The sequence below is a fragment of the Cucurbita maxima genome, unplaced genomic scaffold (assembly GCF_002738345.1).
Source record: "Cucurbita maxima cultivar Rimu unplaced genomic scaffold, Cmax_1.0 Cma_Scf00026, whole genome shotgun sequence".
NCBI lineage: Eukaryota > Viridiplantae > Streptophyta > Magnoliopsida > Cucurbitales > Cucurbitaceae > Cucurbita > Cucurbita maxima.
The window spans coordinates 815127-827554 of record NW_019272042.1 but is presented as its reverse complement, the minus strand read 5'-3'; the positions used below and the strand labels follow the sequence as shown (position 1 = coordinate 827554).

General features: G+C 35.5%; 3 protein-coding genes across 6 annotated transcripts in view; 2 read left to right on the top strand and 1 right to left on the bottom strand.

The window, feature by feature from the left end:
* The window catches only part of LOC111498913 (putative E3 ubiquitin-protein ligase XBAT34), a 5456-nt gene extending 5184 nt beyond the window's left edge, over window positions 1-272 (bottom strand). The window contains exon 1 of the mRNA XM_023150268.1: window positions 8-272. The gene's annotated coding sequence lies outside the window, so the exon portion shown is untranslated. The remainder of the gene's footprint in view (window positions 1-7) is intronic.
* Window positions 273-1985: 1713 nt separating this feature from the next.
* Window positions 1986-4043, top strand: LOC111499130 (11S globulin subunit beta-like). Its single transcript, XM_023150614.1, has 3 exons — window positions 1986-2763; window positions 2890-3351; window positions 3496-4043. The coding sequence occupies exons 1-3, from the start codon at window positions 1993-1995 to the stop codon at window positions 3880-3882; spliced, it is 1620 nt and encodes a 539-aa protein (XP_023006382.1). The 5' UTR covers window positions 1986-1992; the 3' UTR covers window positions 3883-4043.
* Window positions 4044-5186: 1143 nt separating this feature from the next.
* LOC111498974 (probable methyltransferase PMT3) lies at window positions 5187-9567 on the top strand. Of its 4 annotated transcripts, none has more exons than XM_023150375.1 (8): window positions 5187-5287; window positions 6308-6667; window positions 6774-6938; window positions 7007-7189; window positions 7393-7987; window positions 8388-8500; window positions 8580-8800; window positions 8922-9567. In XM_023150375.1, exons 2-8 carry the CDS (start codon window positions 6413-6415, stop codon window positions 9241-9243), a joined length of 1854 nt encoding a protein of 617 aa, XP_023006143.1. In that variant the 5' UTR covers window positions 5187-5287; window positions 6308-6412; the 3' UTR covers window positions 9244-9567. The 4 variants fall into 4 exon arrangements, with proteins under 4 accessions (XP_023006143.1, XP_023006147.1, XP_023006145.1 ...); XM_023150379.1 differs by having other exon boundaries at window positions 5211-5287; window positions 6314-6667; XM_023150377.1 differs by having other exon boundaries at window positions 5285-5418.
* The last annotated feature ends 2861 nt before the right edge of the window (window positions 9568-12428 follow it).

The following is a 12428-nucleotide window of genomic DNA, read 5'->3' as shown; positions in this document are numbered from 1 at the left end:
AAAAAAAAAAAAAAAAAAAAAAAAAAAAAAAAAACCAAACAAACAAAAAAGCGGATTGAAAAGTTTCAAATCTCTCGTTCGTCAGGTAGTATCTTGATCTTGAGAATTTAGAATGTGGCAAAAATGGCAGTTCTAAAAATAAATGGAAAGCTTGACGAAACAGAGCAGGGGGTAGAAATATAAATAAACAAAATGAAGTTCCACTTTTGGGTTTATAAGGAAATTCAGGGGTAGAATTATGAATCCGCGGGAGAGTTGAGAGAGTGGATTACTTACCGGGGAAGAAGTTTGAAGAAACGAATAAAACAATTGGGGGGTTTATGTAATAACTGAGAATATAGGGGCTAATTTCGAGTTTCCAGGAAATTTCTCATCAGTCCTTTTCTCGTAATTAATATTGCATTTAAAATGTAGTTTCAATGTAACGCTAAGTTCGGCGTCTTGGAATTGACGCGTTTAAGTGAAAACGGCGTCGTCTTGCTTTGTTCTAGGAAATTTATGGAAAACTAGGCCGCAGCTCACATAAACACATTTCTTTTAGTAAATAAAATGTATTAATAATTGATTTTTTTTAATGTAAAGTATATGATTGTTTGGTAATGTTATATATATTATGTAATATAACAAACTTAGGAAAATAAATGCATTTGAGATTTACGAGGGAATTAAGAATGAGAGGACCAGCTATCACTACATATATTGATATTTAAATTATAGAGTAAAAGAGTATAGGATGCTTGAAATTTTGAGAGTTTAGAATAGACTTCTTTTCCATATGACAACTGGTCTTGAATTCCAATTCATTTTAAGATCTAGATTTGAGAGTTGAATCAAATTGACCTCGAGATTCTCCGTGACCTTAGCCGAAGCCAAGATTGTTAGCATGGACCGAGACATTGTCTCTACCACTCAACGTTATCGTCATACATTAGAAGCTGAAGTTTCTACCCACTACCACAGAGATCATAGGCAGATAAATTTTAGAAATTAAAATATTATCAATTATGAGGGCAATGAGACAACATGGGAGATATGAAAAGAGATTTTTGAAATTCGGGAATTGTCCATACCTTATCAAATTTCTTCACAAAATAACTTCTATTATTCGCCTACTATTATTATTTAGAAATTTGCATAACTTTTATGACTTTTATTTATTCCATATATATATTTTTTGGTATCAAAACCACTACTTGGTCACGAATATTGTTTTGAAATTAATGAATAAAATAAGATAGAATAATTTTCCTAGCAGGTGAAATTAAACCAAATAAAATAGAGTAAAAGTCAAGGAAAGATCAGAAGACAGTAATCTTAACTCAAAGTAAGTCCGAGAGTCCACTAATCAGAAGACAGTAATTTTAATTTATTAAAAAAGTCGGAAGAAAAAAAAATCAGATTAATTCTCACATAAATAATTTAAAAATTATATAAAACTAGATAACTGATTTAAAATTATGTCTTTGAAACAAATATTGCAAAGTAGGTAAGAATAAATAACACATTCCTATCACAAGTAATATTAATAATTAAAAAAGAAAAAAGAAGCGAATTAAAAAAAAATATTTAAGTTTGAGTACTCTTCAAGGAATGAGGTCATGAATAATAAATTTAAATACTCAATTTTATCATTTTGGCTATTTTTGTAAATCCCATTGATTTTTATAAGATTTAGTCTATTTAGATAAAATTTTAAAATTATTATAGATTATTATTTTGTTGAAAACAATAAATAACTTTTATTTCTAGTTTGTGGGCCAAAAGCCCATAAATTTAGAAGGTGGGCTTCTTCACATATCTCAACTTATTGGGCTGTCCAAGAGATATGACCCACCAGGCCCATATATAATTAACATAATTAAATAGGATAATTTAAAAAGAATAATCAAATTGAAAAACAAAAACATGCAAATAAAATTACGTACCATTGAGGTGGATCGGCCTGTGCAACAATGGTCCGTGGAGGCTCGAAGGAGCACCTTCTGTAACAACATGTCAGAGACGCAATGGCAGCTGGTGGGTTTCGACATGAATCCCTCCCACCACGTATTCTGTTACTACCGCCGCTGCCATCCACTTGTCACCACCATTCCTCCTCCGTCCCCCAATAAATACTCCGCCACCTTCCTCAACGTTTCTCACGCACCTATTAACCTTCTCCTCTCTTTCTCCGTCACCATGGCTCGCTCTTCTCTTCTTGGTTTGTCATGTCTACTGGTTTTCATCAATGTCTGCTTCGCTCAGTTTGAGCATTTCCCTCAGGAATTCCAAGGCGGGGAAGCAATGCAGCAGCACCGATTCCATTCTCCGAGAGCCTGTCGTCTTGAGAATCTCAGAGCTCAAGAGCCCGTTCGCAGAGCCGAGGCGGAGGCCGGTTCCACTGAAGTGTGGGATCAGTACAGCGAGGAGTTCCAGTGCGCCGGAGTAAATATGCTCCGCCATAAAATCCGGTCCAGAGGTCTGCTTCTACCTGGATTCTCTAATGCTCCTAAACTCATCTTCGTCGTCCAAGGCACCGGCATACGCGGGGTTGCACTTCCCGGTTGTGCGGAAACTTACCAAACCGATTTACGAAGATCGCAATCGGCTGGCTCTGCGTTCAGAGACCAGCACCAGAAGATCCGCCAGTTCAGAGAGGGCGATCTCCTCGTTGTGCCGGCCGGAGTTTCTCACTGGATCTATAATCGAGGACAGTCCGATCTCATTTTGATTGTGTTCACCGATACTCGCAATGTCGCCAATCAAATCGATCCATACCTCAGAGTAAGTTGAACAAAAACAGAGTATAACGATTTAATATCTGAGCTAAAACAAAGACGACCTCAGATTCGGCCGTGTTTAACGATTTAATTACTAAGTCGTACGATTCTCTATTGTCTTTTTTTACAGAAATTCTTCCTCGCCGGAAGGCCAGAGATGGTGGAAAGAGGCGCAGAGGAAATGGAAGGAAGAAGCCGCAGGGGATCCGTCGGCGAGAAATCAGGCAATATGTTCAGTGGATTTGCAGACGAACTTCTGGAAGAAGCTTTCAAAGTAGACAGTGGATTGGTCAGGCGGCTGAAGGGAGAAGACGACGAGAGGGACAGAATCGTGCAAGTCGATGAAGATTTCGACGTGCTTCTGCCAGAGAGAGATGAACAGGAGAGATCAAGAGGAAGATACATCGAATCAGAATCGGAAAATGGCTTCGAAGAAACCATATGCACACTCCGATTGAAGCACAACATCGGTCGTTCTGAGCGCGCCGATGTGTTCAACCCACGCGGAGGCCGCATCTCCACCGCCAACTACCATAATCTCCCCTTCCTCCGCCAAGTCCGCCTTAGCGCCGAACGAGGAGTCCTCTACAGCGTAAGTAGAGTAATTGCATCATATCTCCAATTTCAGAAGCCCTAACACGCAAATTTCTTCAAATCTCCAATTTGAAAAAAAAAAAAAAAAAAAAAAACCTAGCAACGCTAACATCCTCGAAATCCCTAAATTCGACGCAAACAGAACGCGCTCGTAGCACCGCACTACACAGTGAACAGCCACACGGTGGTATACGCGACGAGAGGAAGCGCGAGAGTGCAGGTCGTCGACGATTCCGGACAATCGGTGTTCAACGGCGAGCTTCGGGAAGGACAGGTACTGATGATTCCACAGAACTTCGTGGTGATGAAACAAGCAAGCGACAAAGGATTCGAGTGGATTGCATTCAAGACGAACGACAACGCTATCACAAACCTTCTGGCGGGGCGCGCTTCACAGATGAGGATGTTCCCGCTGGGAGTTCTATCAAACATGTACCGAATTTCAAGGGAGGAGGCACAGCGGCTGAAGTACGGGCAACAGGAGATGAGGATTCTCAGCCCAGGAAGGTCGCAGGGAAGAAGAGACTGAAAGAGATGAAGAAATGGTAGCTATATATATATATATAATGGAGTCCTAATGTAATTTAGGGAATAAAGAGCGAGCGAGCTTTCGCCGACGAGCCGTTGTCGGCCGGGAAAATGGAGAGATCTCTCGGAGTTTTAATAATAAAAGTAATAATGTTTCCATTTTCTTCCAACTTCACACACAAACACACACATATATATATATATATATTTTATTTTCAAATTGAAAACGCGGGCTTTTCAGATTGTTATTTGTTTTTAGGTTAAATTAATTAAAATACCTTAAATACCTTTAGATTATTAGAAATTTTAAAAAATATATTAATATTTAATAGTTATTTCAAAATTTTTAAAATTTTAAAATATTAGAAATTATTAATATTTTATTTATTTTATTTAAAACATATCTTTATAGATTATTTCATAATTACCCTTAAATTTTAAATTACTCCACTCAAAAAAAAATATATCTTTAAAATTTTAATACTACCTTCAAAAATACTCATTAAAACCCTTAAAATTAACAACAAAATAAATAAATAAATAAATAATATCCTCTCTTAAACTAAAAATAAATAAAAATTTCAAAATACCCTAAAAAAAAAAAAAAAAAAACTATAGTTAGTCTATGTTTAAAAAATTAGTATTTAACACTTTTTTAATAAAAAGAAATGTTACAATCTATAACACCTAATACACCTTTTTATTTATTTATTTATTTATTTAAAGAAAAGGTTGAATAAATAGGATAAAAGTCATAATCAATAATTTAAAGGCTGTCAAATTTATTTATGTGAAAGGCATATCGACAGCTGTGGCATATGAAGTGGACATATTTGAGATCTCATGCAACTTTATTTCCCTCATAAATAACTTTCCATTTTAATTACTTATTTTATTTATTAATATCTACACAAAAATTATTCTAATATTTGAAATTTAAAAAATTACCACTATGATCACAGTTATTAAAATATTTAATAAAATAAATAAACATTTTTAAACTAAAATAAAAAAAAATTAAAGTTTTAACCTAAAATATTAATAGCTAATTGCTTTAATAAATAACTATTTTTATTTGGAGTGACCAATTTTAAAGCTATAGGGTAATTTTTAATTATTTTATATAATTAAAGTTCGAAATTAAAATTTATTACTCAGTGTCTTATCCATGAATAAAATAGAATTAATCAATAATTAACGTATTAATTGATTTTTAATTAAAGGATTAGCATCTTAATTAGCAAGTAGTTGGGAGGATTAATGATTTAGTTTCACTGATATTTAAATAAAATAAATAAATAAAGATTGCAGAAAATTAAAGAAATTCAATACAGTGTATAAAACCATCACTCTCTTCTCTCTTTTCTCTGGCAATGGCAGACGCGGAGCTATTTACTTAACAACAGGTCAGGTCCTTCCCAAAAATAGTATGATTTCTCCATTAAACCAGAAACTTGTAGATCTGGTTTCTCCCTCTTCTTTTTCTTCCTAATCTCTCTGTCTCTTTCATATTTGATTTCTTGTTCCTTCACTCACTGTAAGCTCTCGCTGTTTATCTTTAGTTGCTGCACTCGCTCTCCGATCCCGCTGTCTACTTGTTTTTCTCCATTTCTCGTGATTTGGGTTTTTGCTTGTGAGTTGTTTTCGTTGATTTTTGGATCTAAATTGTTTTGGTTTCTGGATATCGTTTGTTAATTAGTTAAATTTGATTTGGATTTGGCGTTTGGTTTGATTGGAATTTATGTAGGAGGTGTTGATTAGTTAGTCGATGGATTTTTTTTTTTTCTTTTTTCTCTGGGGATTTTTCAGATCTGGGGATTTAGTTGAATGCACCGACACACATTGCCCTCGTATCTTTGGCTGTTTTGGTATTTTGACGTTGATTTAAGTTGGGCGAATCTTGCTTATGAGTGTCGGTTCATCCATTCTTCAGTTGGTTGGCTTGTCGATGTACTTGATAGAGTCAGTCTCATTGGATGCATTAAGAATTTTATGTGTTTTGTTTTCTTTTCTTCGCTTTTTACACGTTGGATTGATTGTAATTGTTGCTTGAACTTGTGTTATGGTGTTTGAGAATTGATGATTTCTTGAGTCTTCTCTATTTCTTGAGAGAAGACTCAAGAAATTAATCTATGCCGACATTTGGAGAAGAGAATTCTTTAAGAAAGCATAAAGGATTACAAGTCAAGACTCAAGAAATTGAGTGCACTTGGCATTTCTGATTTAGTATTGTCCCTATGATTAGGACCATAAGTGACTGGAAGTATGAATTCACTTACTTCAAGTAGAACGGGGTTTCATAACCCATAAATCAGGCTCTTTGTGTGTCTGGCCTTTTCTTCTGTTGTGGAACTTCATGCTTTCCTGACAGGTTCGACATCGGGTTCTATAATATACCTGATTCTTGCTATCGTTTTCTACTGTAGCTTCAGGAGGGGAGGTTATCCAGTTTCCATTTAGGCGATACGTGCAACACTGTTTTCATACTTGGGTCGAAGTATATAGTTGAGAAAAACTCGTAAGATTGATAAATGACGAGGGGAAGATCTGATGGAACACAGAAGAAGCGATTAATCGCTACCATATGTGTTGTGGCGATATTTCTTGGGTTTTTGTATGCATATTATGGATCCATTTTTGGCAGTCAAGACCATGGTGCGTTCGCTCTGCAGCATGGCAGCAAGTCCTTGAGCCATTATTTGATGGGGAACGAAGACTCTGAAGAATCTACAACCTCAACTGAGCAGGATGACGCAGAAGATGGTGTCGTACCAAAAAGTTACCCTGTAAGTAACTGTCTTCCCTTGTTTTTTCTTCCTTCAACTTTTAATATTTTTAGTCTTACGGTGATCTGTGGAGCCTTCTCATGTAGTTTCTTCTCTTGTTTCAAAGGTCTGCGATGACCGGCATTCGGAATTGATTCCATGCTTGGACAGACATCTCATTTACCAAATGAGATTGAAACTGGACCTTTCTTTAATGGAACACTATGAAAGACACTGCCCACCACCTGAGAGACGGTTCAATTGCCTGATTCCTCCTCCAGCAGGATATAAGGTAATTTAGTAGCACTGAGCATTACCTGAAGATTTTGCTGATTACTTACTAATGATGTGTTACTTCAGGTCCCAATTAAGTGGCCAAAGAGCAGAGATGAAGTGTGGAAAGCTAACATTCCTCATACTCATCTTGCACATGAGAAATCCGATCAGAACTGGATGGTTGTGAAAGGAGAAAAAATTGTGTTCCCTGGAGGAGGTACTCACTTTCACTACGGAGCAGATAAGTACATTGCTTCAATTGCAAATGTAAGATTTCTGAACACTTCTTTATCGTCCAGAAAGGAAAGATTATGCAATGTTTGCTGTTTGAACAATATTTTAGATGCAGGGTTTATCGTATTATATCTCTACCATTCATGGTTTTGGCTCAAGTTTATGAGATTTTATTATTTCTGCAAGTTTTCTTATGAGCAATTGATTAGCTGAAAACGTTGGCCTTCATCTTTCAGATGCTCAACTTTTCAAATGATAATCTAAACAATCAAGGAAGACTGCGTACCGTTCTTGATGTTGGTTGTGGTGTCGCAAGTTTTGGAGGATATCTTCTCTCATCTAATATCATAGCAATGTCCTTAGCACCAAATGATGTTCATCAAAATCAAATTCAATTTGCCTTGGAAAGAGGAATTCCTGCATACCTTGGTGTTTTAGGAACCAAGAGGCTCCCTTACCCAAGTAGATCTTTTGAACTCGCACACTGTTCTCGTTGTCGTATTGATTGGCTTCAAAGAGACGGGATTCTTCTTCTTGAGCTAGATAGATTACTTAGACCGGGAGGTTATTTTGCTTATTCATCTCCAGAAGCTTATGCCCAGGATGAGGAGGATCTGAGAATATGGAGAAAAATGAGTGACCTTGTGGGCCGTATGTGTTGGAGAATTGCTGCAAAGAGGAATCAGACTGTAATATGGCAAAAGCCCCTAACAAATGATTGTTATCTGCAAAGAGAACCTGGTACTCGTCCTCCACTATGTCGATCTGACGATGATCCTGATGCCGTTTGGGGTGTGCAGATGGAAGCTTGTATCACTCCGTACTCTGACCGTATGACCCTTATCGAATGGCTTGTTTTATATTTTATTTTCTTGCTACTAAATGCATCATTTATTATTTGCCAGCATAAGTACCTCCTTTTCAACTTGCCAACTATCAGTATCCATGTGTTGCTGCTTATCTAATGGAAATTATTTAAATTTTCGGGTTTAAAGCTATGTGGCATAGAGAATATGACATTCTTGGGGAGGAAATCCCATCTTTGGGATTCTTGGTGTTGATTTTTTCTTGTAATTTAGCCTACTAGCCTTCAACTGAACTGGAATTGATTTTCTGAATTGTGTGATCGTAAGAGGTTTCTGTTGTGTCCTATTGGCACGTGCTGAGAAATATCGTCCTATTGCAAATTGAAAATGCTTGCTTTTTGATCACACTTGATTTGTTGGTGCAGATGATCATAAAGTCAAGGGCAGTGGATTGGCTCCTTGGCCAGCTCGATTAACTTCACCTCCTCCCCGACTTCAGGATTTTGGCTATTCAACTGAAATGTTCGAAAAAGACACGGTAATTTTATGACCATGGTGAATTTGGCTGATTCAAATCTGGGTCCAGAAGTTTCCAAACTTATATTGTCTTGTTGCAGGAAATTTGGCAGCGTAGAGTTGGGAGTTACTGGAATCTACTGAGTCCAAAGATCGAATCGGATACTATCAGGAATGTCATGGACATGAAGGCTAATATGGGGTCGTTTGGAGCTGCTCTGAAGGACAAGGATGTGTGGGTGATGAATGTTGTTCCAGAAGATGGACCGAACACGCTGAAGTTGATATACGATCGAGGCCTCATAGGCTCTATCAATAACTGGTATGCAGCTGAAAAAAAGCACTTGCATATCCTTTTATGGCTACAACGAAAACTGTGAAATGCAATTCTAGTTTATATACAAGATAGTATATGCAAATTACACTTAATACATTTTTTACAGGTGCGAAGCCTTCTCTACATATCCTCGTACATACGATCTGCTCCATGCATGGACCGTCTTTTCTGATATTGAGAAGAAAGAGTGCAGCATTGAGGACTTGTTGCTCGAGATGGATCGCATACTCAGACCCACAGGTTTTGTCATCATCAGGGACAAGCAATCTGTTGTAGATTTGATAAAGAAGTATCTACCTGCATTACACTGGGAAACAGTAGCTACCGCCAATGCCAGCTCAGATTCAGAATTGGACGGGGACGAGACCGTGTTCATTGTCCAGAAGAAACTGTGGCTGACAAGTGAGAGTGTCAGGGATTCAGAATAAGACCAAAAGTGCTGTCTTCTTCACAATCCCCTGTTGCTGTTAAATTCTCCGGTGCCCGTTGTCGCCCAGAGGGGTCGGATCAGCAAGCAAGTCCCGAGCAGCGCTGTTTAATAGCGAGGTATTTCACATTTCTATTTATTCACTCAGTGTAATGCTTTGATTGATAGTATCTATAGACGATGGATATTCTTCATCAATTTTTTTCCACTTTTGTTGTCTGTCATTGGGCCGTTGTCTCTACTTAAAGCTATTTGATTATGAATTGAAGACTGGAAAATTTGGCCTGAAGCTCATAGGAATACATAATTTTGCTTCATTATTTTCCTCTTTTGGGTTTGCCCTTCAATGTTCTTCCCATCCATAGCTGTTAGTCATTCATAGAATGTTGAAAAGGGAGCAAAATGAGCTCTAAAGTCTTAAGCTATGAATGAATGAGTTATAATGGGCAACCAAATGAGACCGACGTGCCTTTATTACTGCTTGGCTGTAGGCTGTCTGTAGCTAATTACAAGCCTTCACGTTTTATGAGGTTGTCACATCAGGGCCAAAACGCGTATGAGCATTATGTATAGCTGGGGACCTTTCTTTTTCACTTTCCCTTTTCCTTTTCCTTTTCATGCCTTGTGAGTTCTTTTTCATTATTTACTACATGCTTTGGTTTTAGTTCATTTCGGATCTTATACTTTCACGATGTTTTAAGATGTTTATTACGGTCTCTCTACTTTTAGTCTTTGGTTTTTTTAGTCTATATACTTTTAAAATCTTCGGTTGTGCTTAAGAGACCATTTTTGTCCTTGTTAAATGGCCTAAACACCTATTACGTGGAAATATGCATTCAAGTGCTTTGTTTTAGATCCCTTTGTATTTGTTCCATTTGTTAGACAAACAGGGTTCGTAGTTCGAACCCTCGTTGTGCATAGAGTAATTGTAACAGAACAATTGTAACTAAACTATGGATTTTGAACTATTCTTCGAAGATTTGACCTTTGACTTTTGAAAAAAGTCATTAATAATGTGATTGAAACAAAAGATATTTACGTTTGTGAGAGATTGGTAATCTACTCTTATCTTTTTCAAAAGTATTCATCTAACATAACAATACTTCTTACCAATTTAATATCAAAACCATGATTTTCATATAAAAGATCCAATAAAACCACCATGTCTTAGTCTAATGATCGACCAGCTGGGCTAGGTTCTAATTAGACTCAAACTCTAAGAATAATGATCGAGGTGAGAGATTCAAACTTCTAATCAGCTGGGTTAAGTTCTAATTAGACTCAAACTCTAAGAATATCCAGTTTGATAGAACGTTGCCGTGAGATTGGATCTACTAATTTGGTGATTGCTTAACCAGATGGTAATAGAGATAATGGTCCAGATGCCCCAAAGGAGAAGGAATCTCCCCATTTACTCAATAACAACCTCCACACTCCCTTTGCTCTTATGATGTCTCCTCCTTTCTTATAATGCAAGTTTTGCTTTCTTCTCTTTATAAATATGTGTTTGTCTCTTTATTATTTTTCTATTTAAAAAAATTCTTGAAATATTTCAACATCATTAAAGTTAGAAAAAAAAAAAAAAGGGTGCAAAAGGTTGCTAAATCAATGTCTATTTATACGGATTTAGGTTTAAATACTGTTTCTGGTTAATTTTAGGTCTCGTGCTTTCAAAATATCAATTTTATTCGATCATTTGGGTCCCTTAAAAAAATCAATTTATTCAATCATGATGTTAAATTGAATAAATTTATTGAAATATACCGACCGTTTAGAGTTACTAAGATGACTTTCACACTCTGCTCGAGTCATATTAAATCATTGGATTTTAAATAGGATGTGAGCTACCTTAAAATAAGTCCAACGGAGTAAAAATGTATTTTTTTACTTTAATAACTACAGCGATGAGAGATCTTGTCTTTTATTCTAAATTAATTAAAATTATAAAAGTTAATAATATATATTCACATATTTTATTAATAATTTAATAATGCATAATAATTAAATGAATGAGTGGGATTAAATCAATTATGGGGCGAGTGGAGGTGGCGGCGGAGAGTGGCGGTGGTTCAGTTGACACCGCGGCCGCTGTATCTCCGGCGGACGTCAAGGCTTTGAATGTGCCTTTCACTATCCAACTGTCCATCTTATCCCACGCCGCTTATTTTATTTTTTATATATATATTTTTTCATTCTAAAGTCAATATACCTTTTTAAAAACACTTTATTTATTTATTTATTTTTGGTTTTGATAATATATAATTCTTAAATAATATTATATGGCAAATAAGGAGAGTCAGAGTTGAACTCAAACACTTATGGGTATATAAATAGTTGACTATATAAATTAATATTGAAATAGGTGTGAAAACTTCTCTTTAATAGACGTGTTTTAAAATCGTGAGATTGACTACAATACGTAATGGATCAAAGTATACAATATTTGTTAGCGGTAAACTTACTTAGGCTGTTAAAATAGTATGAGACACAAGTTCTCGACAGTGTCCCAAAATACCAAAGCAGATAATATTAGTTAATAATGAACTTAACTGTTACAATATGTGAATAATATATTTTGACGACAGTAGTGAATTTATTGGTACGAATATGTTCTTTCAAAAATCACGAACTTTTATTTTTAATTAAAAAAAAATTAAGATGGGCTCGATTGTGATGAAATGCTTTTATTTTATAATATATTTGAAAACGATGAGTAAAATAAACGTGTGAAGCTAAAAACATCACGACTGTAATTTCAAGTTTTTTCAATGACATTTCTTCCCATGTTAATTTTTTTGAATAAATAACTGAACAACTCAAACAATCGATTTATGGTCGAGTTGTATTAAGTTAATTATAAGTAAGGGTCAACAGTAAAAATTTACAACTCGAATAATTGAGTCAGAGTTTAAAAAATGTCTCAATGTGACTCAACTGAACCTACGAACGTTATTATGGGCTAAAATTATTATTTAAAAAGAAATATATAAATAAATGGGACCGTAAAATAGAATAATAATCCACGTATGAATATCGTATGATTAAAAAGGGAGAAAATTAGAATAATAATAAAAATACAGAGAATTTGAGATTGGGTCAGCTTTTTTCCAACACCAAAAAAAAAAAAAAAAAAAAAAAAAAAAAAAAAAAAAAAAAAAAAAAAAAAAAAAAAAAAAAAAAAAAATC

What these genes read in the sequence shown, in the direction of transcription:
- LOC111499130 (XM_023150614.1), top strand. Translation starts at nt 1,993, where the DNA reads ATGTCAGAGACGCAATGGCAGCTGGTGGGTTTCGACATGAATCCCTCC. An exon ending in AAATCGATCCATACCTCAGA is followed by an intron (nt 2,764 to 2,889) that starts GTAAGTTGAACA and finishes CTTTTTTTACAG; the next exon opens with AAATTCTTCCTCGCCGGAAG. An exon ending in AACGAGGAGTCCTCTACAGC is followed by an intron (nt 3,352 to 3,495) that starts GTAAGTAGAGTA and finishes CGACGCAAACAG; the next exon opens with AACGCGCTCGTAGCACCGCA.
- LOC111498974 (XM_023150375.1), top strand. Translation starts at nt 6,413, where the DNA reads ATGACGAGGGGAAGATCTGATGGAACACAGAAGAAGCGATTAATCGCT. An exon ending in TCGTACCAAAAAGTTACCCT is followed by an intron (nt 6,668 to 6,773) that starts GTAAGTAACTGT and finishes CTTGTTTCAAAG; the next exon opens with GTCTGCGATGACCGGCATTC. An exon ending in ATAGGCTCTATCAATAACTG is followed by an intron (nt 8,801 to 8,921) that starts GTATGCAGCTGA and finishes CATTTTTTACAG; the next exon opens with GTGCGAAGCCTTCTCTACAT.